Source organism: Lepus europaeus, assembly GCF_033115175.1.
Source record: "Lepus europaeus isolate LE1 chromosome 23 unlocalized genomic scaffold, mLepTim1.pri SUPER_23_unloc_1, whole genome shotgun sequence".
Lineage (NCBI taxonomy): Eukaryota > Metazoa > Chordata > Mammalia > Lagomorpha > Leporidae > Lepus > Lepus europaeus.
This window is the reverse complement of record NW_026909015.1, coordinates 459,603-487,495: the sequence shown is the minus strand read 5'-3', so window position 1 is coordinate 487,495 and position 27,893 is coordinate 459,603. Positions and strand designations below refer to the sequence as shown.

General features: G+C 38.1%; 1 protein-coding gene across 2 annotated transcripts in view; it reads left to right on the top strand.

Annotated features, from left to right (window-relative positions):
• Positions 1-14,614, top strand: part of LOC133754364 (zinc finger protein 260-like) — a 65,184-nt gene extending 50,570 nt beyond the window's left edge. The window contains exons 5-6 of one of the 2 annotated variants that reach the window (XR_009865226.1): positions 7,700-7,905; positions 7,995-14,614. Coding sequence is in view for 1 of the 2 variants with exons in the window: in XM_062184853.1 (XP_062040837.1) it covers positions 7,700-7,734 (35 nt within the window). In the remaining variant the exon portion in view is untranslated. The remainder of the gene's footprint in view (positions 1-7,699; positions 7,906-7,994) is intronic. The other variant, XM_062184853.1, reaches the window with a different exon arrangement.
• The last annotated feature ends 13,279 nt before the right edge of the window (positions 14,615-27,893 follow it).

Genomic DNA, 27,893 nt, shown 5'->3' with positions numbered 1-27,893 from the left:
ATTATAAAGATGAAGAGATAGAGGAAATGCAAAAAGCGGATCTCAAAAAGTTGATAAGAACATTAAGAAGTTCTCAAAAACAAATTCTTGAGTTACAGAAATCCTTAATGGACAAGATAGAAAATCTCTCAGTGAACATGAAACATTAAGGAGCAATCAAAATGAAATGAAACAACTAGTAGAACATGAAACTGTGGTAGTGACAAGAAACCATAATGAGATGAAGAACTCAATAGATCAAATGACAAACATATTAGAGAGCCTTAAAAACAGAATGGGTGAAGCAGATGAGAGAATATCAGAAGACAGAGAACAGGAAAGGAAACAGTCAAATCAAACAAAGAAGAGCAAATCAGAAATCTAAAAAATATTGTCGGGAATCTACAGGATACTATCAAAAAACCCAGCATTCGTGTTCTAGGAGTTCCTGAAGGCATGGAGAGGGAGAAAGAACTAAAAGGCCTTTTTAGTGAGATATTAGCAGAAAATTTCCCAGGTTTGGAGGAGGACAGAGACATCCTAGTACAGGAAGCTCATAGAACCCCTAATAAACATGACCAAAAGAGATCCTAACCATGACACGTCGTAATCAAACTCACTACAGTGAAACATAAAGAAAAGGTCCTAAAATGTGCAAGAGAGAAACATCAGATTACTCTCAGAGGATCTCCAATTAGACTCACAGCTGACCTCTCATCAGAAACCCTACAAGCTAGGAGGGAATGTGAGATATAGCCGAGGTACTAAGAGAAAAACTGCAAGCCCAGAATATTATATCCTGCAAAGCTCTCATTTATGAAGGAAGGTGAAATAAAGACCTTTCACAGCAAACAGAAATTGAAAGAATTTGTCGCCACTCGTCCAGCCCTGCAAAAGATGCTTAAAGATGTGTTACACACAGAAACACAGAAACACGGTCATCAATATGAAAGAAGGTAAAGGAAGGAAACCTCACAGCAAAAGATCACAGGAATCTCAAACCATATATTAGAAAATAGCTTTGGCAAATGACAGGGCAAAGTTAGTCCTTCGCAATAGTCACCTTGAACGTTAATGGCCTGAACTGTCCAGTTAAAAGACAAAGATTGGCTGATTGGATTAATGAACAAAACCCATCTATTTGTTGCTTACAAGAAACACATCTTTCCAACAAAGATGCATACAGACTGAAAGTGAAAGGCTGGAAAAAGATATACCAAGCCAACAGAAATGAAAAAAGAGCGGGGGTAGCCATCTTAATATCGGACAACATAAACTTCACCACAAAAACTGTTAGGAGAGACAAAGAGGGGCACTATTTAATGATTAATGGATCCATTCAACAGGAAAATATAATGATTTTCAATGTATATGCACCTAATTACAGGGCACCAGTTTATTTAAAATATTTGTTAAACGACTTAAAGGGAGACTTAGACACCAATACAATAGTACTGGAGGACTTCAACACTCCACTCTCAGAGATAGACAGATCAACAGGACAGAAGATCAACAAGGAGACAGCAGATTTAAAGGACACTATAGCCCAAATGGATCTAACAGATCTCTACAGAACTTTCCATCCTACACATAAAGCATTTGCATTCTCAGCAGTACATGGAACCTTCTCTGGGATTGACCACATACTAGGCCATAAAGCAAGTCTCAGCAAAGTTAAAAGAATTAGAATCATACCATGCAGCTTCTCAGACCACAAAGGAATGAAGTTGGAAATTAGCAACTCGGGAATCACTAGAGCATATGCAAACACATGCAGACTGAACATGCTCCTGAATGAACAATGGGTCATAGAAGAAATCAAAAGAGAAATCAAACATTTTCTGGAAGTAATGAGGATAACAGCACATAATAGCAAAACTTATGGGATACAACAAAAGCAGTGTTAAGAGGGAAGTTTATATCAATAGGTGCCTACATCAAGAAATTGGAAAGGCACCAAATAGATGAGCTTTCAATTCATCTCGAGGATCTAGAAAATCTGCAGCAAACCAGACCCAAAGCTAGTAGGAGAGAGAAATAATTAAAATCAGAGAAAAAATCAACAGGATTGAATCAAAAAAAAAAAATTACAAAAAATCAGCCAAATGAGGAGCTGGTTTTTTGAAAAAATAAACAAAATTGGCACCCCATTGGCCCAACTAACTAAAAAAAGAAAAGACCCAAATCAATAAAATCAGAGATGAAAAAGGAAATGTAACAACAGACACCACAGAAATAGAAAGAATCACCAGAAATTACTACAAGGACTTGTATGCGAGCAAGCAGGGAAATCTATCAGAGATGGACAGATTCTTGGACACATACAACCTACCTAAATTGAGCCAGGAAGACATAAAACCTAAACAGACCCACAACTGACACAGAAATTGAAACAGTAATAAAGGCCCTTCCAACAAGGAAAGCCCAGGACCAGATGGATTCAGGGCTGAATTCTAACAGACATTTAAAGAAGAACTGACTCCAATTCTTCTCAAACTATTCAGAGCAATCAAAAAGAGGGAATCCTCCTAAATTCTTTCTATGAAGCCAGCATCACCATATTTCCTAAGCCGGAATTGAAAGAGAATTACATGCCGGCACAAGGCTCAACAGGCTAATCCTCCACCATGCGGCGCTGCCACATCGGGTTCTACTCCCGGCAAGGGCACCGGATTCTGTCCCTGTTGCCCCTCTTCCAGGCCAGCTCTCTGCTGTGGCCCGGGAGTGCAGTGGAGGATGGCCCCAGTGCTTGGGCACTGCACACCATGGGAGACCAGGGGAAGCACCTGGCTCCTCGCTTCGGATTAGCGCGGTGCACTGGCCGCAACGCGCCGGCCACGGCAGCCATTGGAAGGTGAACCAATGGCAAAAGGAAGACCTTTCTCTCTGTCTCTCTCTTTCACTGTCCACTCTGCCTTTCAAAAAAAAAGAGAGAGAGAGAGAGAATTACAGACCTATATCCCTGAAGAACACAGATGCAAAAATCCTCAATAAAATTCTGACCAATAGAATGCAACAACACCTGAGAAAGATCATCCACACAGACCAAGTGGGATTTATCCCTGGTATGCAGGGATGGTACAGTGTTCACAAAACAGTCAACGTGATACACCACATTAACAGACTGAAGAAGAAAAACCATATGATTCTCTCAATAGACGCAGAGAAAGCATTTGATAAAATACAACACCCTTTCATGATGAAAACTCTAAGCAAACTGGGTATGGAAGGAACATTCCTCAATACAATCAAAGCAATATATGAAAAACCCATGGCCAACATCCTATTGAATGGGGAAAAGTTGGAAGCATTTCCACTGAGATCTGGTACCAGACAGGGATGCCCACTCTCACCACTGCTCTTCAATATAGTTCTGGAAGTTTTAGCCAGAGCTATTAGGCAAGAAAAGAAATTAAAGGGATACAAATTGGGAAGGAAGAACTCAAACTATCCCTCTCTGCAGATGATATGATTCTGTATTTAGGGGACCCAAATAACTCTACTAAGAGACTGCTGGAACTCATCGAAGAGTTTGGCAAAGTCGCAGGATATAAAATCAATGCACAAAAATCAAGAGCCTTTGTATACACAGGCAATGCCATGGCTGAGGAAGAGCTTCTAAGATTAATCGCATTCACAATAGCTACAAAACCAATCAAATACCTTGGAATAAACTTAACCAAGGACATTAAAAATCTCTAAGATGAAAATTATAAACCTTAAAGAAAGAAATAGGGTACCAAAAAATGGAGAAATCTTCCATGCTCATGGATTGGAAGAATCAATATCATCAAAATGTCCATTCTCCCAAAAAGCAATTTATACATTCAATGCAATACCAATCAAGATACCAAAGACATTCTTCTCAGATCTGGAAAAAAATGATGCTGAAATTCATATGGAGACACAGGAGACCTCGCATAGCCAAAGCAATCTTGTACAACAAAAACAAAGCCGGAGGCATCACAATACCAGATGTCAGGACATACTACAGGGCAGTTGTTATTAAAACAGCATGGTACTGGTACAGAAACAGATGGATGGACCAATGGAACAGAATGGAAACACCAGAAATCAACCCAAACATCTAGGGCCAACTTATATTTGATCAAAGATCCAAAACGAATCCCTGGAATAAGGACAGTCGATTCAATAAATGGTGCTGGGAAAATTGGATTTCCACATGCAGAATCATGAAGCAAGGCCCCTACCTTTCACCTTACACAAAAATCCACTCAACATGGATTAAAGACTTAAATCTATGACCTGACACTATCAAATTATTAGAGAGCATTGGAGAAACCCTGCAAGATATAGGTACAGGCAAAGACTTCTTGGAAAATACTCCAGCAGCACAGGCAGTCAAAACCAAAATAACCATTTGGGATTGCATCAAATTGAGAAGTTTCTGTACTTCAAAAGAAACAGTCAGGAAAGTGAAGAGGCAATGACAGAATGGGAAAAATATTTGCAAACTATACTACAGATAAAGGGTTGATAACCAGAATCTACAAAGAAACCAAGAAACTCCACAACATCAAAACAAACAACCCACGTAAGAGATGGACCAAGGACCTCAATAGACATGTTCCCAAAGAGGAAATCCAAATGGCCAACAGACACATGAAAAAATGTTCAAAATCACTAGCCATCAGGGAAATGCAAATCAAAACCAGAATGATGTTTCACTTCACCCCGGTTAGAATGGCCCACATTCAGAAATTTACCAACAATAGATGCTGGAGAGGATGTGGGGAAAAAGGGACACTAACGCACTGTTGGTGGGAATGCAAACTGGTTAATCCACTATGGATGTCAGTCTGGAGATTCCTCAGAAACCTGAACATAACCCTACTATACAACCCAGCCATCCCACTACTTTAATTTACCCAAAGGAAATTAAACTGGTAAACAAAAAGCCATCTGCACATTAATGTTTATTGCAGCTCAATTCACAATAGCTAAGACCTGGAACCAACCCAAATGCCCATCAATAGTAGACTGGATAAAGAAATTATGGGACATGTACTCTATAGAATACTATACAGCAGTCAAAAATAATGAAATTTGTCATTTGCAACAAGATGGATCAATCTGGAAAACATTGTGCTGAGTGAATTAAGCAAGTCCCAAAGAGACGAATATCATTTGTCTTCCTGATCAGCGACAACTAACGGAGCACCAAAGGAGAAACCTGTTAGGTGAATTGGACACTATAAGAAACAGTGACATGATCATCTCCTTCCTGACTGTTGGTGTAAAATGTAATACTTTATCCTTTTTCGTTTTTTTGTTGTTGTTGTTGTTGTTGTTCTAGTACTAGTGGCTGAACTGTGTAACACACAGTTATTCTTAGGTGTTTAAATTTTAACTGAAAAGTGATCCCTGTTAAATATAAGAGTGGGAATAAGAGAGGGAGGAGATGTACAATTTGGGACATGCTCAATCGGACTTGCCCCAAATGGTGGAGTTAGAAACGTGCCACGGGATTCCAATACAATCCCATCAAGGTGGCATGTACCAATGCCATCTCACTAGTCCAAGTGATCAATTTCATTTCACAGTTGATCACACTGATGGGTCTAAGAGTCAAAGGGATCACACAAACAAGACTAGTGTCTGCTAATACTAACTGATAGAATCAAAAAAAGGAAGGAACGATCCAACATGGGAAGTGGGATACACAGCAGACTCATAGAATGGCAGATGTCCTAAATAGCACTCTGGCCTCAGAATCAGCCCTTAAGGCATTCAGATATGGCTCAAGAGCCCATGAGAGTATTTTAGGCATGGAAAGCCAAGACACTGGCAAAAAAAAAAAAAAGAAAAAAGAAAAAGACCTAAATGAAAGATCTGTGTGAGTGAGATCCTAGTGGAAAGAACGGGGCCATCAAAGAAAGAGGTACCTTTCTCTGAAGGGATGGGAGGACTCCCACTTTGACTATGACCCTGTCAGAATAAGATCAAAGTCGGTGACCCTAAAGGCTTCCATAGTCTTGGCAACTCAAGACTTGAGCCTAGGGAGATTACTGACGCCTTAAACAAGAGTGTTAAATTGTTAAATCAACAACAGGAGTCACTGTGTACTTTCATCTCATGTGGGATCTGTCCTTAATGTGTTGTCCAATGAGAAGTAATGCTATAACTAGTACTAAAACAGTATTTTTACACTTTGTGTTTCTGTGCGGGTGCAAACGGTGGAAATCTTCTGTATATAAAGATAATTGAAAATGAAAAAAAAAACTTGGTGTTAAATTGGAAATTGCATGGAAAATTAATTAATTTTTTTAAAATATCATGTCCTTAATCTCTGTCCTTAATGTGTTGTACATTGTGATTTAATGCTATAACTAGTACTCCAACAGTATTTTTCACTTTGTGTTGCTATGTGGGGGCAAACTGTTGAAATCTTTACTTAATATATACTAAATTGATCTTATCTATTTAAAGAGAATTGAAAATGAATCTTGATGGGAATGGAAGGGGAGAGGGAGTGGAAAGGTGAGGGTTGTGGGTGGGAGGGAAGTTATGGGGATGAAGCCATTGTAATCCATAAGATGTACTTTGGAAATTTATATTCATTAAATAAAACTTAAAAAATTTAAATACAATAATATCTAACATTTATAGAACCACATAATTTTATTCACTAGTAGAATTACATATATACAGTGTAATTTAATTGTTAATATGAAGCTATAGAAATAAACATCTTTTATTTTTAAAAATTTATTTACGTATTCATTTCTAAGGTAAAAAAGAGAGAGAGAGAGAGAAAGGGAATGAGAGAGAGAGAGAGGGAGAGAGAGAATCTTCCTTCATCTCCCTCACACTGCAGATAGCCAGGGCTGTACCATGCAGAAGTCAGGAACCAGGAATTTGTCCAGGTCTAACGTGTGGGTAGAAGGAACACAAGATATTGGGCCATGATTTGCTACATTAGTAGAATGCTTAACTGGAGGCAGAGTGTGACTCAGTCACAAGCATTCCAATATCGGATGGATATTTCCTAAGCAGGAGTTCAAACAGCAGCCTCACTACACATTCACCACAGCAGATTTAATTTTGGGGATGAGAAAACCTAGATGCAAAGATAATAAGTACTAGTAAGTGACAAACACAAAGGACAACTCAAGATACTATCTTCAGAGTCCACACTGTGAGTCAACGATGAGAGAATTTATGATATTTTTAGCAAACAAAATAGAATATCTGATAAGGAATGACTCTGATTTGCACCCAGAGAGATTGGTGCTATACCATAGATGCAGATTCTTGTGCATGAAATCCCCTAGAATTTGAACCTCTGCCCTTGCAAATGAACACATTCATTGTTCTAGCTTCAAAGAAAACTAGGAATGGTCTTCTGCTCCACAGTAAAACCACAGCAAAGCAAACAAAACAAGACCAAAAATGAGAAACAAACAAAAAAACTCAAAAAATGGAAGCTGGATGAGTTGTAGTTGTAGCTGCAGATGGATTTCCTGATGATGCAGCAGCCACCTGGCAGCTAAAGTGTGATGATTCAGTGCACCTTGTGGACTTACATGCTCCACAGAGTGTACTTGCACTGAGTGTTTGGTCTGTGTCAGACATTACACTAGAATAAAGCAACATAAGAATGCTGGAATAACTCAGGAAATGTGCAGTGCCATGGCAGAAATGTTTAATGCCCTCCACATGGCTATGTGATCCAGAATATTTTCAAATTCTCTTGCAGGTCTACACAGCTTTGTTCTGGTCCCTGAGTTGTGAGCACAGAAATGACACATTTTACCTTGGCATCGAAGAATAGGAGAGCAGGTATGTGACCCTCCACCTCTGTCTTCCCCTGCTGTGCTATCCAGGAGACACACTGAGATGACGAATTCACTGGGGCCAACTGCTGCCCTGAGGGCCAGCCAGCTTGCATCAAAATCTGCAGGAGTAAGAACTGAATTTTTCTAAGCCAGTAAGATGTAGAGTGTAACAATGGTGACAGCATTTTCCAGTGCATCCCTCTCCTTTCTCCTCAGAGACCACTATTGGACCAACTCTTTCAAGCAGCTCAACTCTGATGCCCAGAGGAATAACTGAACAGCTTCAAGTAGGATGTTTTGCTGCTCCAGGAAGTTCCTGTGTTTCCTTGAGCTCTTCTCTGGAGGTTTCCAGGTGTGGTGCCACATGGTGAAGCTTCTCATCATAGGGTCAAGGGGATCAACTTACACAGGGATTCTGGCCCTACATCATTTTGACAGATATATGTGTAATTTGGTACCTATTTTCAAGGGAAGGAAGAAAGAGGGAAAAAAAGTAAATGACATTCTCTAGTACAGCATTGTCCAAGAGAATTATAATTCAAGCCACATATGTCATTTTCAATTTTCCACTCACTAAGGAAGGAAAATGAAAGGGATGCGATGAATAGTAACAATATACTTTATTTAGCTCAGTGTTCCAACTGTAACCATTTGCATTGTAATCAATATAAATTTGTTAATTTCCAGTGAATTCTTTAAAGTTAGATGTGCGTTTAATCTTAAAGTGAAACTCTATTTGGAACAGCCAATTTTAAGATAGCACTAAAACCATTTGTCTATTGAACAGTGCAGCATTGAAGGTAACAAACTTACTCAGTGTTTGTTTAGCTTTATTAGAATTGTGATAGCCACATTGCAATATTGTCATTTATTAGAATACTACTTTGTGTTAACAAATGGGTATACTCCCAGAATTAGAAAGTGTCAGAGCTAAGATCCTAACCAATTCTCTGCCCTCCCTTGGGCTACTCCAGTACCGTGGGATTTCTCTGTAATTCAAGCCAGAAGGGTGACACCCTCAAATAAAATCATGACACTGGTGATGGAGAGAAGGCTGTAGTTAATGAATATTAAAGAACTCTACTTGCGAATACTCTTCTTGATGATTGATTGTGTCTGTGTGAGGGAGGAAAAAAAGCAGTTTCTGTAGGGTGGCCTCCCACTTCTGACTCAAGCAACGGAGTTGTCCCTAGTGGGAAGGAGAGAGACACTGTCACAGCATTTGTTCAACAGAAATTGAAATTTAGCAAATTTTGATCATTGGAATTACTAGTACAGTATGACGAACTAAACCCGATTTTTGTTTTAACTGTGACTCCTTTATATGTGGCACAAATGCCAGGTGACAACTATTGGATGAGCACTACTTATGTAAAAAAGGCATCTATGTAACAGAATGATGCCTGGATGCACGGATTGGTGTGTTTGTAATACTGTTATAGAAAGAACACCCATAGCTAATTCAACAGCCTTAAATTTACAGTGCATAATATTTGCAAGCTTTAATGGATTTCTTTATATCTCTTCTATAGATACTCATTCAGCTCTGAGCCACCACACACACAATAGGGAAGAGCTTTGAGGAACTCTGTAATTATGAGCTAATCTTTGCTTCTGAAAGAATGCCAAGTGATAGCACTTGGGCCTGAGCCATCTACCTGGGCAGAATTCATCCAATTATGCTATGCCACATACTTTGGAAGATCTGATCTTAAAAATCCAAAGGCTACAAGAGGTGACTAAGAAGAGAACTTGTAGGAATTCAAGCATCTCTTAAGCTATTGACAGGTGCTATTGCCTTACGAATGATAACTATGAAGGGAAAAATGAAAACAAATTATGCTGGAAAGTCATAAATATGGTATTTTAATTTGTTTACATTTACCATTTCTGAAGCATATTCTTAAAAGTTATTTGTGATCAACAGCATTATGCTGTTTGATTATTGATCAATTTATTCAATTTGACCTTGGGTATATATCTTCACAGAAAGGTTCGTCTCACTATAACCAGCACACTTAATCTGTTTAATAAATTTTGTTGCCAAAATGCTGCTACAGAGCAGTACAGATGCCCTAAATGACAGGAAAGGACTGTCCAGTTTCTCCTCACCCCTGAGTCCATGTTTGACATCAGCTGCGAGTTTATTATTTTTTATCTTGAATGATTTCAGGATAATTTTCACTTTTTCAGTCCCTGCTGCTGTCCTGTGCTCTGGTCATTTATACTCACAGCAGTCAGTGGTTGGAAATGTGGAATGGGACCAAAGCATGGGGTGACCACAGGACAGGGATCATATAAAATGAGTGTATTGTGGGAGGATGGGTCTTCTGTTGTCTCTCTCCCTGGTGGAAGAGTCTCCTTTAGTATTTGTATGTTATGTGGTTCCCAGGGAGCTTTGTTTGGTTCAGACAAGTCACCCTGTGGGTGAAAGTGACTCAGACCATAGGAGCACTTGTATTTTCTGGGCCCCTGGACTGGAGCTGGAATTCCCTCTGAGCTCTGTTTAGCACTGCGTTCTACCAGAATTCCCTTGCTTGTTCCCTGAAGTTCTGTAGGGTGAAGCTGGCACAAAACATTTGAAAAATTTAACTCAGCCACTGACAGTTGCTGAAAACCTTCCAATACATGTATATGCTCTTATCTCAGCTTTGCAAAAGCCATGCCCTAAAAATAAATACAATTTAGAAAAAAAAAATACATTGAACTAGAGTGGGTTTCAGGTAACCAAGCTGTGAGACAAAAAGGCAGGGATCATTCAGACCTTTAGGCTTTAGGTGGTGTGTGCTTGTCCAGGCATCAGCAAGGCCTTTACCCAGGGTTCCCACTAGACATGAGTAATTATTTAAAATTTTAATCAAAATATGTATACTCTGTGGTTAAATGCAGGACCATTTCTGATCACTTAATTTTTTTAAGACTTACTATTTATTTGAAAGAGTTACACAGAGAGAGGAGAGGCAGAGAGAATGAATGAGAGAGAGAGAGGTCTTCCATCTGATGGCTCACTCCCCAATTGGCCACAATGGCTGGAGCTGCACCGATCCAAAGCCAGGAGCCAGGAGCTTCTTCTGGGTCTCCCACGCTGGTGCAGGGGCCCACGGCTAGGGCCATCTTCTACTGCTTTCCCAGGACATAGCAGAGAGCTGGATGGGAAGTGGAGCAGCCATGACTAGAACCGGCACCCATATGAGATCCTGGTGCTTCAGGCCAGGGTTTTAACACACTGTGCCACAGTGCCAGCCCCTGATCACTTAATTTTTTAACTGAGATGTGTTCCTGAGATCTTTTACTATTAACATATGCATGTAGCTAATGTCTTAAAAATTAGATATTTTTTTCCTGTAGCTTTCAACTGATCTTTCTTTTTGCCTTTTCACTTGCTAAACACTGTTTTCTGGTTTCCTTTGGCCTAATCTGATATCCTATAATCTTTTTTTGTTGAAGATTTATTTTATTTATTTGAAGTGTTGCAGAGAGAGGCAGAGGCAGAGGGAGAGGTCCTCCATCCGCTGGCTCACTCCTCAGATGACCCCAATAGTCTGAACTGTGCGGATCCAAAGGCAGGAGCTAGGAGCTCCTCCCTGGTCTCCCGTGTGGGTGCAGAGGCCCAAGGACCTGGGCCATCCTCCAATGCCATCCTAGGTCACAGCAGAGAGCTGGATCTGAAGAGGAGCAGCCACTCTAGAACCAGACCCTTATGGGATGCCAGCCCTTCAGGCCAGGGCTCCAACCGGCCCCCTCCTATAATCTCTGAATTCTCAGGTCAATGGAGACACAGGCTGAGAGTTGTGATTTAGTCATTTTCCTCCTTGTTTTCATCCATGTCTCTGGGCCCTTGCCATGTATAAAATATTCCATAGCAATTCTCAAAATCTTTAAAACTCTAAGCTTTATAAATTAAGTACTAACATTAAACTTTGAAAAATATTTTTATGAGAGATCCTGTATTTGGCCATAACTTCCACTTTGTACGCTATGCAAATGCAGAACTTCCTCTTTTGTGTCTCTAAACAAGAAGGCTGACATCAAAGGCAGCTGGCCTTTCCTTGCTGAGTCTGGCTCCTATAAAAATAGAGTGGTGTAGGGAAATATTTGGAGGCACTTACTAACACAACTTACACAGGAGGGCTTTAGCGATTCAAATAATAAACCTAAACTCACAAGGGTAAAGCTAATTTGAGAATGAAACATACAACAAATGGATGAAGTATGAAAAATAAAAACACACACAAAAAATGATCTAAGCACTAAGATGACAACAGGCAGGCTCAGTTCTTCAAGTTGGAAAACTTTGAGGACTAAGGTTTTACCTGTAATTCCCATCTTTAGTTTCCACCGAGTTTTTGCTGTCTAAATTTATTAACTTGATCTAAATTCAACCCATTTTAAAGGATCGCATTACTTTTTATGACCTGGGAGCAGTAAATGTAGAATTTCCTTAAATTGTGGATAGAAATGGAATGGTCATGAGTTTGAACTTGTGGAATTTATAATGTATTATTTAGCTATACATGGCATTTTATTATAGAGAGAGAGAGAAGAGGCAATTTTCAACTACAGAATTTTGAAAATATCTAAAAGTATCAATAAAAATAAGAAGAGCTGGGGTGAATTCAAATTAAAATGTAGGAATCCTAAGCAATTATTCCCATTTGCACCATGAAGAGCTGACTGTGCACTAAGTCTGGATTTAAAACAGGTGGACTGAAGGAAGTGCACTTAGAAGTCTGAGAAATCTGAGGGCAGTCACTGTCCTCCCTATGTTACTGCTGCCCACTAAGAGAAGAACAAAAAACGAATGAAAGAAAAAGATGAAATGCATGAATGCTTGTAGAAAGCATTGGAAGTACGGAGGACTGTCTATGTTTCGAATGTTCAGTGAAATCTTTTACATTTGATTTTACCAGTGATCATTTTTATTTCGTGCTGGTTTTCTGAAGATTATTGGTTTTTAGTCCTGGTTGGGGTGCTGGATTCTGTTCCGGTTGCTCCTCTTCCAGTCCAGCTGCTCTCTGCTGTGGCCCAGGAGTGCAGTGGAAGAAGGCCCAAGTCCTTGGGCCCTTCACCTGCATGGGAGACCAGGAGAGGAACCTGGTTCCTGGCTTCGGATCAGTGCGGGGCATCAGCCGCAGTGGCCATTGTGGGGTGAACTAATGGAAAAGGAAGACCTTTCTCTCTGTCTCTCTCTCTCTCACTGTCCACTCTGCCTGTCAAAAAAAAGTTTGCATTATTTTGACACATTGTGTTTTGTCTCATTGCTTTAGGCATAGAGTTATATTTACTATTTCATGCAGTATTGTTTACTATAAGGCACTGAATTAAAATGAAGAAAATCACCAATTTCTGAAAGAAACCATAAATCTAAATGCAGGAGGAGCTAGAAGTTAGAAAAAAAAAAAAAAACAAGTATGTTGGATATTGCTTGAAATTTCAGAGGTATCACATTTATTTCTTATAGTATATGTAGAAATACAGCAAGTTTTATTGTGAAAGCATCAGTCAGTGGTATGTGAAAATAGTAGCATTTAAAAATTCTGGTAAAGTATGAAACAATCACAGATGGAAGTGTGCATTGGTATTGCTTTGCAGCAATGCTACCGATCTTTCTTCAGTTTAGCTTGCGCTGGATTTCTTTCGACTTTTACTTTCCAGGGTCAGGGGTGAGCCATTAATGCCCCATCACAAATTAGTTGATATCTAAGAAAATTACCAGTGATGTCACTCATTTTTAATGGATTTTACTAACTACAAATGAAACTCTCTTAAGACCAGCTGAAAGGTTAATCCCTGCAAGAAGGTTTCCATCTTCATTATTTAAAGCCAAATAAACAAACAAGGGCCAGTGTTAGACTGCAATGGCCCTTGCATAGACTGAGTGCTGGATATCAGTGTTGGTGTGGAAGCGGTGGCAGTTCAGGCAGTTCAGGTTGACGAGAACAATCCTGCAGGAACTAGAATCTCTGAGCGGCCCTTCTCACTTTCCGTGGCAGAAACTGGGTGGTGGGCTCCCTCCTCAGGTGTCCCGAAACAGGCCCTGCTATGAGTGTCTTAGGGCAAATCCGACTTTCATAGGGGCAAGTGTGATTTTGTCTGGGGCAGACAGAAAAAGTGGAATGCAAAACTGATACCCATGAATTGTTTCAATGAAACTTAAAAATAAAAAAAAAAATTGGCCTCCTTTAATGTTCCTTAGCTCCTCTCTCATGAATGGGAAATTAGCCACATAAGAAAGGAAAATTCAATTTTACATGTTGAAGCTGATATTTAGGTCCCTGAAAAGCAAGCCTAGTAAAAGTTTGTGTAATCTGCATAAATATTGATAGATTACAACCTGAGTGGAAAATCCACTCAGCCATCACCAGGATGAAATCACTGGGGACTTTAGATGAGGGTTTTGGTGGAAGGTACGTTCTAGTAGAATCCGACTACCAGGAAACATCACAACAGTTTCTGGCTCAATCTGTTTATGGTACAATTATTGAAATTAAACTTAATTTGCCGATTTTAGCCTCTGAGTTAATATTGACTAGACATTTAGGTAGATTTAAATTTAAGCTTCCATAGCCTTGGCAACTTATGACGACAGCCTAGGGTGGTTACTGGTGCCATAAACTAGAGTGTCAATTTGTTGGGTCAACAACAGGAGCCACTGTGCGCTTGCTCCTGATGTGGGATCTCTGTCCTTAATGTACTGTACATTTTGATTTAATGCTATAACTAGTACTCAAACAGTATGTTTCACTTTGTGTTTCTATGTGGGTGCAAACTGTTGAAATCTTTATACTAAATTGATCTTCTGTATATAAATAGAATTGAAAATGAATCTTGATGTGAATGGAAAGGGAGAGGGAGCGGGAGAGGGGAGGGTTGCGGGTGGGAGGGAAATTATGGGAAGGGGAAGCCATTGTAATCCATAAGTTGTATACTGGAAATTTATATTCATTAAATAAAAGTTAAAAAAAATAAATTTAAGATACCTTTCTCCTATATTGCATTCGGTTTTCCATAATTTATGTTAGAATTTATCATGCTCCTTAGTGTGATAAGGGCTTCTTGACATAGCAGAAACTGAAGCAACAGTAGAAATATTTCTTATCCTGGTCTATTCTTATCATGCATGTTAATATTATAACTCTTGCTTTATAGCACAGTTTTAATATTGCAATATTTCTAAAACCTAAAATGAAGTTGATTTCTGAACTCTGAAAAGTTGAAATTGTGTTAAGTGAAATGCAGATCATGCATTGTGGAGATCATGTTCATTGGTCATAAAGTTTATAATCACTGTCTAGTTATAGTGGAGAGTGAACACGATGCATACAACCACAGCCAAGTCCGAACTCCTGCATCTAACATCAAACTGTACATGTAGTGTTTGTGACCATGCTAAATTCTAACAGATTTGAATCACTACAAAATATTGAAAAGCAGCCCAAATATTTATAAACCTCACATCTATATCCTTAGCAATGATGTTAAAAGTACAATATGTAACATTTCCCAGTATGAATTTATATGCATTTCCCCTTCACAAACACACATGAACGCACACTAGTGCAAATCATGGATGCTTAAGGGTTTAGAAGCAAATATTTATGGACTTTAGGCCTCCATTATAGTTTACTGACAATTGAAAATAACAAAGTTTAATATATTTTATAAGTGTTAACATTTTTATAATTTTGAACTTGCTGTGCTTTCTAGCATTATTAGCAAGCCAACATCTGCTACATCTTCAAAGGGACTCCTAAAAATTGAAAGTTTACAATGGTGCTTCAAACAATACAAAGCAGGTGATCTTGAGCAATGTCTATAAATAGTGTCAATTGCTTGGCTTCAATTACATTTTATTGTCTCTATGCAGTGTGGGAACAGGGTATAAACTGCCCACTTTCAGTTAAAATAACTAAAAGTTATTAATCGGTGTAATGTCAGGTTTTTTTTGTGGGAGACATACAATATATATATTGTAAATATATTCTTTCAAATTAGTATTCCTGAAAGTCAGAACTTAATCCAAAACAGGGCATGATTTGGGGACATGAATTTTATTAGATGTTGCATTATATTAGATTCTTGTAGAATGGCAAATATTTTATTTATAGCCACCAATTCATAAAACATTTGTTATGGAATAGTGTTTGTCCATATGCTTGGCATTACAGAAAGACAAGTACCCACTGCATTTAATAAACTGAAGTTAAACCTAAAGTTACATCTCAAACAAATTGTACATCATATTGTAATTTTTCCTAGATATTCTATCACTGTGTTTTATTATTCATTTCTGTTACTGAGTTGTGTTTTTTTAGTATTAGCTTTAGAATAGAAAAAACACTCTATTGGATCTCAAAGATTAAGGAGAATGTTGAACAATTTAAAAGTCTCAAAACTATAGAATGCACCACTTTCAGTCTTTTTCTTGGAGTAGTAGATTAATTTTTGGGTAAGAACTCATTGAAATGAAGATGCCTTGTTGTTGAAAGTCATCAATGAATTAGGGGCTGGCGCTGTGGTACAGTGGGTTAACACCCTGGCCTGAAGTGTTGGCATCCCATATGGGCACTGGTTCTAAACCCGGCTGTTCCACTTCCCATCCAGCTCTCTGTTATGGCCTGGGAAAGCAGTACAAGATAGCCCAACTCCTTGGGCCCCTGCACCTGTGTGGAAGACCTAGAAGAAGCTCCTGGCTCCTGGCTTCAGATCAGCACAGCTCCAGTCATTGCAGCCAACTGGGGAGTGAATCTTCAGATGGAAGACTTCTCTTTCTCTGCCTCTCCTCTCTGTGTAACTCTGACTTTCAAAAAAATAAAATCTTTTTAAAAAAGAAAGTCATTAATGAATTAAAGGAAGAATGTAAATAAAATAGGAATATTTCTAGTTCTGTGCAAATCTTTATAACATTTCAATAGTAAGATGATTAAGTGTAAGACATGACAACATATAAGCTTTCCCTCAGGTTAGAAATTGCTAAATATTTAACATTTAATCATTATTTAATAGTAACTGTCAATGGAGGCCATTATGTTGATGTAAGCTGATTTCCACTCTTAAACTGAAAAAGACCATGTTTTTTTCCATTACCCCTCTCCCCTCTGTGCCTGAAAACATTGGCCTTTATCACAATGCTGGAAGTCACAACTTATAATATTTGCTATAAGGCCTAATCATTCAAAGAAATTAGTTTTAAATGATAATAAATAAAACACCAGAAAGGATCAATTCTCTCTCTTATACTTATGGAAATTTGAGAGGCTAATTTCAAAGATAATGGAAGAACTAGTGCTTTTTTCATTTGAAGATGTCAGCCTATAGATGAACTAATAGCTGAATCGTGTGTAAATTCCCTATATATAAATGTATTGCATTTCTTTGGTCTGGTAATGTAGTCTTGGTTGGACAATTTTATTTATTTAGTTGTCTTAAAATGGTAGTATGAAATACAGAGCAAAGATGTGAGTGCTGTTTATATTTCCATTTCCAATGAGAAAAATCAATATTATATGACAACATATTTAAGCCTTAGACTGCACTCTCTTCAGTAATTTATTTCTGAAATTTCAGAGCCTATTGTTTTTACAAGCATTGTATTGAGGGTTCCAAAAATCTATTATCAATAAATGCTACTTAGATTAAAAAATTGGAAAACAGGTATTACAAAATTATTTAATTAACATTGGTTGAGATCATAGCTGTGTATAAGCCATCTTTCCCAAATATTCTGTATTTTTACACACTGATTTTTATAACAATGAAGCATTTTGTGAGGAAGATATATTAGTACATGAAGTGAGATGATCAAGAGTAACATTTCCCCCATAGCTGTAATCCTAAAATAAGAAGGATCCGCTATTGATTTACCAACTACATTGCATTTCTTGACTTATATTTGTGACCAATTCCAGTGGTTAAAAATCAAAAGGAACAAAGATAAAATACAGACCAAAGACAAATCACAAAACAGAAATTGAGGTAGGTACAACACGTCTCTCCTACAACATAATTCTACAACAAGACCCATTTTATCATCACTATTTATTTCTCTATATCATGTATTGTAGCTGTTAACACAGCTTATTGAATAATACAGAGGTTTCTTTTTTTCTTTTGCAAAGGTTGTAAAGATAATGAAGCACTCAATTTTTTATATTTGGTTTGGCTGGGACTGTTTCTTTAAATAGCTTTACTTGAACAGAGGCCTCCAATTGAAACAGAAATAGCATAAAGAAAAATGAGTTGCAAAACTCTTCACACTACTCCTACATCATGAAGTGCAAAACTGAACTGGGGAAAAACTTATGGATTACTTTATTGCTTTGATGTAGTGAAATGTATTAGGGTAAAGGTCATTCACAGCTCAGCTTTTGTTGATACTATCTGTTTTGCCACAGAATTAATCTAAATGGGATGCTCTTTACCCAAGTGGTTCTTCCTGTTTTACATACATTATCAGAGTATAGACAAGTTATTTTCCCTGTAAGAAAATGATGATAAGTAATATTTTCTGATAGAAAATAATCAGTAACATTAATATAAATACCGTAAAATCGATGAGTATAAATACCAGACATTGTTTTTACATTTTTTAAATTATTTGTTTGACAGGTAGAGTTATAGACAGTGAGAGAGAGAGACAGAGAGAAAGGTCTTTCATCTGTTGGTTCACTCCTCAAATGGCCACCATGGCAGGTGCTGCACTGATCCGAAGCCAGGAGCCAGGAGCTTTCTCCTGGTCTCCCATGTGGGTGCAGATGCCCAAGCACTTGGGCCATCCTCCACTGCCTTCCCAGGCCACAGCAGAGAGCTGGACCAGAAGAGGAGCAGCAGGGACTAGAACCCGGTACCCATATGGGATGCCGGTGCCGCAGGCAGAGGATTCACCAAGTGAGCCACGACACTGGCCCCAGCAATGTTTTTATGTTTCAGAATAAATATTTCTACTTAAAAATCTTTTGACATGTGCATTACTGAATTAATTGATAAGTGTATAAATCTACAGAAAATAACTTGGTGTCTAAAGTGTGATTGAATGGGCTAATAATTTCTGTCTATACTTAAAATCTTAAATACACAATAACAAAGTATCCAACTATTCATGAAACTTTCATTTATAATGTTGTTTCCCACAGCAATATAATATTTCTGAATTTATACATAGTACTGTTTTCAAGCTGAGTACTGTGTTTCAGACTATTGGTTTTTACATTTTGTAATATGTTTTTGGGTCTCATATCTGCATATGAATAAAATGATCAAATAAAATCTATAGTGTAACTATTCATTTTTGGGGGAAAGCATTTGTATAAAATAAGAAGACATTTGAAAGTATACACTTTGCTTTCTCCATATCATATACATTTAAAAGCTACTAAATTGGCTCTTCAACTTACAGGATATTATTGTAGTGTTATTTTTTTAATAGCATTTATTCAAAAGCAAGGAATCTGAGATATTTGTGTGCATCGATGGCTTCACTTTTTACCTCCTTGACACTTTTACTTTCATTGCAAATATACAATAATATGTAATACCTCAGTGGTACAAATTTCAGGTTTTGATTGCAGCTTTAAATTCACAAGTTGTGGCTCCTCAGAATTTCATAGAATCAATTAAGTTCCAATATTTCAAATATATTTAAATATTTTGTGTGTGTGCTTTTATAGGCTATACATACCTTTTCTGATGCTCACATAGCATATAGGGGTTGAAATTCTCAATACAAAGTGTTTATTTTATGGTGTTTGGTTTTTATCATATTTTGGTGTAAAGTTCAGTAGCAAAGAGAGGATAACAATGAGGATACTGAATTAATTAACATCTGGCACTATACATAAAATAATTCCTTTATAGACAATCTTAATATTTGCATATATGTACCTGAATAGGTCAATGGAAATCCAAATTAAATTTCTTCATAACAGTAAGTCTGAATTAGAGTAACTATATTAAATGCTGAAATATGATGTTAAGTGCTACAATCACAAAGTAAAATATTAAGCTTGCATGATATACAGCTGTGTGGAGAGATCGAGCAGGCTGGAAGTGAGGATGAATGACAGTTATGAAAGTCAAGCCTGCCAGGTCCCCTGTAGGTTTTATTTTTTTTTTTTTTTGGTTTTTTTTTCTTTCTCTTGCCATTACTTTCTACAGTCTTCAAGAGACTTCCATTTTCTACAAGAAAACATATCCAGTTATCTTCCTTGAGTGTGGGCATGAGAATGATATAGGTTAAGTCATCTCTGAGGCTCTGCTGAAACCCAGAGGAGGGTGCAGCCGAGGCTGGTGGAGGCCAGTTGTATTTTGAAGCCTTGTAGTTTTCTTCTTTAAAATTCAGCCTTCAAGCTTTGCTAGAAATGACACCCAAATAAAAGTGTACTTTTGAAAATTGGTAGTTATTTGTGAATGCAGCAGTGTATTCAATATCCATAGAGGCAGCTTTTTACACTGGACTGCTCAGCAAACATTTGTATTATTCTTAGCTACCTGAAAAACTAGCAAATAAAACTGAGGCATATTCTTATTAATTGAAGAAAAATAACAAAATGATCAGTGACTTATCAAGTCGATATGACTGCAAAGTAAAAGTCACACATCACTGGTTTATTTTGGTAGCTGAAATACGTGGTCCATGAAAATAGAATTGTGTTTTCAAATGCTTAGTGGAAACCGAATGGATAAAACTTTGCTTTAATTTTGTAAGACACCAGTAATTTGGCAAACAGCTTTCACAATTCAAGGACCATGTGCACAGTGCTTTACCATTAACTGGGTGAATTTAAATCGAGTGACATCTATCCTTATTTGATATTTTTCAACTGTAAAATCAGATTTGAATATGTTTGCTTCCTTTAACATCAAAATCTCTTCCAAGCATATACTATGTTTACATGGGCTTTCTTTTTCTTATTTGAAATATAAATGGATCTGGATGCATCCTCATCACGACACATCGTAATTAAACTCACCACAGTGAAACATAAAGAAAAGATCCTAAAATGTGCAAGAGAGAAACGTCAGATTACTCTCAGAGGATCTCCAATTAGACTCACAGCTGACCTCTCATCAGAAACCCTACAAGCTAGGAGGTAATGCGAGATATAGCCCAGGTACTAAGAGAAAAATTGCCAGCCCAGAATATTATATCAGCAAAGCTCTCATTTATGAATGAAGGTGAAATAAAGACCTTTCACAGCAAACAGAAATTGAAAGAATTTGTCGCCACTCATCCAGCCCTGCAAAAGATGCTTAAAGATGTGTTACACACAGAAACACAGAAACACGGTCATCAATATGAAAGAAGGTAAAGGAAGGAAACCTCACAGCAAAAGATCACAGGAATCTCAAACCATATATTAGAAAATAGCTTTGGCAAATGACAGGGCAAAGTTAGTCCTTCGCAATAGTCACCTTGAACGTTAATGGCCTGAACTGTCCAGTTAAAAGACAAAGATTGGCTGATTGGATTAATGAACAAAACCCATCTATTTGCTGCTTACAAGAAACACATCTTTCCAACAAAGATGCATACAGACTGAAAGTGAAAGGCTGGAAAAAGATATACCAAGCCAACAGAAATGAAAAAAGAGCAGGCGTAGCCATCTTAATATCAGACGACATAAACTTCACCACAAAAACTGTCAGGAGAGACAAAGAGGGGCACTATATAATGATTAATGGATCCATTCAACAGGAAAATATAATGATTTTCAATGTATATGCACCTAATTACAGGGCACCAGTTTATTTAAAATATTTGCTAAACGACTTAAAGGGAGACTTAGACACCAATACAATAGTACTGGAGGACTTCAACACTCCACTCTCAGAGATAGACAGATCAACAGGACAGAAGATCAACAAGGAGATAGTAGATTTAAATGACACTATAGCCCAAATGGATCTAACAGATCTCTACAGAACTTTCCATCCTACACATAAAGCATTTGCATTCTCAGCAGTACATGGAACCTTCTCTGGGATTGACCACATACTAGGCCATAAAGCAAGTCTCAGCAAAGTTAAAAGAATTAGAATCATACCATGCAGCTTCTCAGACCACAAAGGAATAAAGTTGGAAATTAGCAACTCGGGAATCCCTAGAGCATATGCAAACACATGGAGACTGAACATGCTCCTGAATGAACAATGGGTCATAGAAGAAATTAAAAGAGAAATCAAACATTTTCTGGAAGTAATCAGGATAACAGCACATCATAGCAAAACCTATGGGATACAGCAAAAGCAGTGTTAAGAGGAAAGTTTATATCAATAGGTGTCTACATCAAGAAATTGGAAAGGCACCAAATAGATGAGCTTTCAAGTCATCTCGAGGATCTAGAAAATCAGCAGCAAACCAGACGCAAAGCTAGTAGGAGAAGAGAAATAATTAAAATCAAAGAAGAAATCAACAGGATTGAATAAAAAACATTACAAAAAATCGGCCAAACGAGGAGCTGGTTTTTTGAAAAAATAAATAAAATGGACACCCCATTGGCCCAACTAACTAAAAAAAGAAGAGAAAAGACCCAAATCAATAAAATCAGAGATGACAAAGGAAATGTAACAACAGACACCACAGAAATAAAGAAAATCATCAGAAATTACTACAAGGACTTGTATGCCATCAATCAGGGAAATCTATCAGAAATGGATAGATTCCTAGACACATAAAACATACCTAAATTGAACCAGGAAGACATAGAAAACCTAAACAGACCCATAACTGAGACAGAAATTGAAACAGTAATAAAGGCCCTACCAACAAAAGAAAAGCCCAGGACCAGATGGATTCATGCTAAATTCTACCAGACACTTAGAGAAGAACTAACTGCAATTCTTCTCAAACTATTCAGAACAATCGTAAAAGAGGGAATCCTCCCAAATTCTTTCTATGAAGCCAGCATCACCTTAATTCCTAAGCTGGAAAAAGATGCAGCATTGAAAGAGAATTACAGACCAATATCCCTGATGAACACAAATGCAAAAATCCTCAATAAAATTCTGACCAATAGAATGCAACAACACATGAGAAAGATCATTCACCCAGACCAAGTGGGATTTATCTCTGGTATGCAGGGATGGTTCAGTGTTCACAAAACAGTCAACGTGATACACCACATTAACAGACTGAAGAAGAAAAACCATATGATTCTCTCAATAGACGCAGAGAAAGCATTTGATAAAATACAACACCCTTTCATGATCAAAACTCTAAGCAAACTGGGTATGGAAGGAACATTCCTTAATACAATCAAAGCAATATATGAAAAACCCATGGCCAACATCCTATTGAATGGGGAAAAGTTGGAAGCATTTCCACTGAGATCTGGTACCAGACAGGGATGCCCGCTCTCACCACTGCTATTCAATATGGTTCTGGAGGTTTTAGCCAGAGCTATTAAGCAAGAAAAGAAATTAAAGGGATACAAATTGGGAAGGAAGAACTCAAACTATCCCTCTCTGCAGATGATATGATTCTGTATTTAGGGGACCCAAATAACTCTACTAAGAGACTGCTGGAACTCATCGAAGAGTTTGGCAAAGTCGCAGGATATAAAATCAATGCACAAAAATCAAGAGCCTTTGTATACACAGGCAATGCCATGGCTGAGGAAGAGCTTCTAAGATTAATCCCATTCACAATAGCTACAAAACCAATCAAATACCTTGGAATAAACTTAACCAAGGACGTTAAAAATCTCTAAGATGAAAATTATAAACCTTAAAGAAAGAAATAGGGTACCAAAAAATGGAGAAATCTTCCATGCTCATGGATTGGAAGAATCAATATCATCAAAATGTCCATTCTCCCAAAAAGCAATTTATACATTCAATGCAATACCAATCAAAATACCAAAGACATTCTTCTCAGATCTGGAAAAAATGATGCTGAAATTCATATGGAGACACAGGAGACCTCGCATAGCCACAGCAACCTTGTACAACAAAAACAAAGCTGGAGGCATCACAATACCAGATTTCAGGACATACTACAGGGCAGTTGTTATTAAAACACATGATACTGGTACAGAAACAGATGGATGGACCAATGGAACAGAATGGAAACAACAGAAATCAACCCAAACATCTAGGGCCAACTTATATTTGATCAAAGATCCAAAACTAATCCCTAGAGTAAGGCCAGTCCATTCAATAAATGGTGCTGGGAAAATTGGATTTCCACATGCAGAATCATGAAGCAAGGCCCCTACCTTTCACCTTACACAAAAATCCACTCAACATGGATTAAAGACTTAAATCTATGACCTGACACTATCAAATTATTAGAGAGCATTGGAGAAACCCTGCATTTATGGGTACTGGCAAAGACTTCTGGGAAAATACTCCAGCAGCACAGGCAGTCAAACCAAAATTAACATTTGGGATTGCATCAAATTGAGAAGTTTCTGTACTTCAAAAGAAACAGTCAGGAAAGTGAAGAGGCAACTGACAGAATGGGAAAAATATTTGCAAACTATGCTACAGATAAAGGGTTGTTAACCATAATCTACAAAGTAATCAAAAAACTCCACAACATCAAAACAAACAACCCACTTAAGAGATGGACCAAGGACCTCAATAGACATTTTCCCAAAGAGGAAATCCAAATGTCCAACAGACATATGAAAACATGTTTAAGATCACTAGCCATCAGTGAAATGCAAATCAAAACCAGAATGATGTTTCACGTCACCCCGGTTAGAATGGCTCACATTCAGAAATCTACCAACAACAGATGCTGGAGAGGATGTGGAGAAAAAGGGACACTAACTCACTGTTGGTGGGAATGCAAACTGGTTAATCCACTATGGAAGTCAGTCTGGAGATTCCTCAGAAACCTGAACATAACCCTACTATACAACCCAGCCATCCCACTACTTTAATTTACCCAAAGGAAATTAAACTGGCAAACAAAAAAGCCATCTGCACATTAATGTTTATTGCAGCTCAATTCACAATAGCTAAGACCTGGAACCAACCCAAATGCCCATCAATAGTAGACTGGATAAAGAAATTATGGGACATGTACTCTATAGAATACTATACAGCAGTCAAAAACAATGAAATCTGGTCATTTGCAACAAGATGGATCAATCTGGAAAACATTATGCTGAGTGAATTAAGTCCCAAAGAGACAAATATCGTTTTTTTTTCCTGATCAGTGACAACTAACGGAGCACCAAAGGGGAAACCTATTGAAGTGAAATGGACACTATGAGAAATTTGATCAGCTCCTGTCCTGACTGTTGGTGTACAATGTAGTACTTTATGCATTTTAGTATTTTTTTTCTAGTACTGGTGGCTGAACTCTGTAATTAACACACAATTATTCTTAGGTGTTTAAATTTTAACTGAAAAGTGATCCCTGTTAAATATAAGAATGAGAAAAAGAGAGGGAGGAGATGTACAATAGGGGACATGCTCAATCGGACTTGCCCCAAATGGTGGAGTTAGAAACGTGCCAGGGATTCCAATACAATCCCATCAAGGTGGCATGTAGCAATGCCATCTCACTAGTCCAAGTGATCAATTTCAGCTCACAATTGATGGCTCTGATAGGTCTAAGAGTCAAAGGGATCACACAAACAAGACTAGTGTCTGCTAATACTAACTGATAGAATCAAAAAGAGAGAGAAAAATCCAACATGGGAAGCGGGATACACAGCAGACCCATAGAATAGCAGATGTCCTAAATAGCACTCTGGCCTCAGAATCAGCCCTTACGGCATTCAGATCTGGCTGAAGAGCCCATGAGAGTATTTTAGGCATGGAAAGCCAAGATACGCTGGGGAAAAAAAAAGTCCTAAATGAAAGATCTGCAAGTGAGATCCCAGTGGAAAGAACAGCGCCATCAAAGAAGGAGGTAACTTTCTCTGAAGGGAGGAGAGAACTTCTAATTTGACTATGACCCTATCGGAATAAGATCGAAGTCGGCGAACCCTAAAGGCTTCCATAGTCTTGGCAACTCATGACTAGAGCCTAGGGAGATTACTGACGCCATAAACAAGAGTGTCAAATTGTTAACTCAACAACAGGAGTCACTGTGTACTTACGTCTCATGTGGGATCTGTCCTTAATTTGTTGTCCAATGTGAAGTGATGCTATAACTAGTACTGAAACAGTATTTTTACACTTTGTGGTGATGTGTGGGTGCAAATTGATGAAATCCCTACTTAGTATATACTGAATCGATCTTCTGTATATAAAGATAATTGGAAATGAAAAAAAAAACCTGGTGTTAAATTGGAAATGGCATAGAAAATTAATCAATTTTTTAAAAATATGTAGGAAATCTGTCCTTAATGTGCTGTACATTGTGATTTAATGCTATAACTAGTACTCCAACAGTATTTTTCACTTTGTGTTGCTATGTGGGGGCAAACTGTTGAAATCATTGCTTAATATATACTGAACTGATCTTCTGTATATAAAGAGAATTGAAAATAAATCTTGATGTGAATGGAAGGGGAGAGGGAACGGGAAAGGGGATGGTTGTGGGTGGGAGGGAAGTTTGGGGGGAGGAAAGCCATTGTAATCCATAAGCTGTACTTTGGAAATTTATATTCATTAAATAATAGTTAACAAAAAAAATAAAAAAGCACTTAGAACAACCTGTGAGTCAGGGAGGATCAGGGACTATCTTTGCCATGGATCAGTGGAAGTGCAATGATCTTCTGAGTTGCACTGTCTTAAAATATTGTCTTATGGTCCCTCTTGATGTTTTGCTAAAAGACTTTGGTAAGGTGTTGCTTGCCTACGTTATTGCTAAGGATATGAAAAAAAACCTGTACTGATTATTTTAGCCAGTTGTGAATTTAATGATTTGCATGATATTTTCATAAAATGTGGAGTGAATTTTAGCCAAGTTATATAACAGCTTCAAGTTGCCTTCTCTGCCCTTACACTTCTCAGCCTCTTTTGCTTGGGGATTCCCTAGGCTCCTCTTCAAAGTGTCTCTTGCCACTTCTCCATCAAAATCTGTTTTGCTGGGAGAGCATATGTAGAATAAAATAAAGAATAAAATTCTGTCTAATAAAGAAAGGAATGTACAGAGAGACAATTAGTCAAGAAGAACAGAACTTAAAGCCTCAAAGATGACAATGACATTTCATGTGTTTGTTTTAGCTGTTAACCAGGAAGGCAGGCATGACATTTCCTGCTCTGATATGAAGTGTACTGCAGAGAAAATATACATCCTGGAGGTCATTGGTATTTTTAGAAGTTGTATGGGAGACTTTCATGAATGGTAACTATGCAAATACAGGTAAAGAATAAAAATGTATTATATCCCTGGGCCGGCGCCATGGCTCACAAGGCTAATCTCCACCTTTCGGCACTGGCACACCAGGTTCTAGTCCCAGTCGGGGTGCCAGTTCTGTCCCGGTTGCCCCGCTTCTAGGCCAACTCTCTGCTGTGGCCAGGGAGTGCAGTGGAGGATGGCCCAAGTGCTTGGGTCCTGCACCCGCATGGGAGACCAGGAGAAGCACCTGGCTCCTGCCATTGGATCAGCGCGGTGCGCTGGCCGCAGCGCACCAGCCACAGCGGCCATTGGAGGGTGAACCAACAGCAAAGGAAGACCTTCCTCTCTGACTCTCTCTCACTATCCACTCTGCCTGTTAAAAAAAATGTATTATATCCCTGAATACATGAATAAAAACATGTTTCGATTTGGAGAAAGTGACTTTTTACAAAGACAATGTGTATTCAACCAATTCTCAAGAAACATTGCTCAGGTTGAGGCCTCAGAGAACACTAAAACTCCCAGGGAACAGTCCTGGGAAACTGACTCTGTTCACTTCCTAGACATTCACCATACAATGCGGAGGACTGGGAAATTTATTTCAGAGAAATTCTAAATTATTATAGGTGATGGTCATCAGCAGTTGATTTTGAATAAGTAATTTAATAAAATACTATACCAAAATCCAGAATACAGAGTTGACTCTTTTGGACTTCTCAGAGTCACAACAATGTGAGCCCTAGCATGAGGAAAATGGAAAGGGCCAATGGTTACTTTTCTTCTAGGTATTGAAAGAACAGGGAAGGAGTGGGGAGAACAGAATGTGAAATGATCAGTAGTATGCAGAAGTGACTAGTAAGACTCAGCCACAT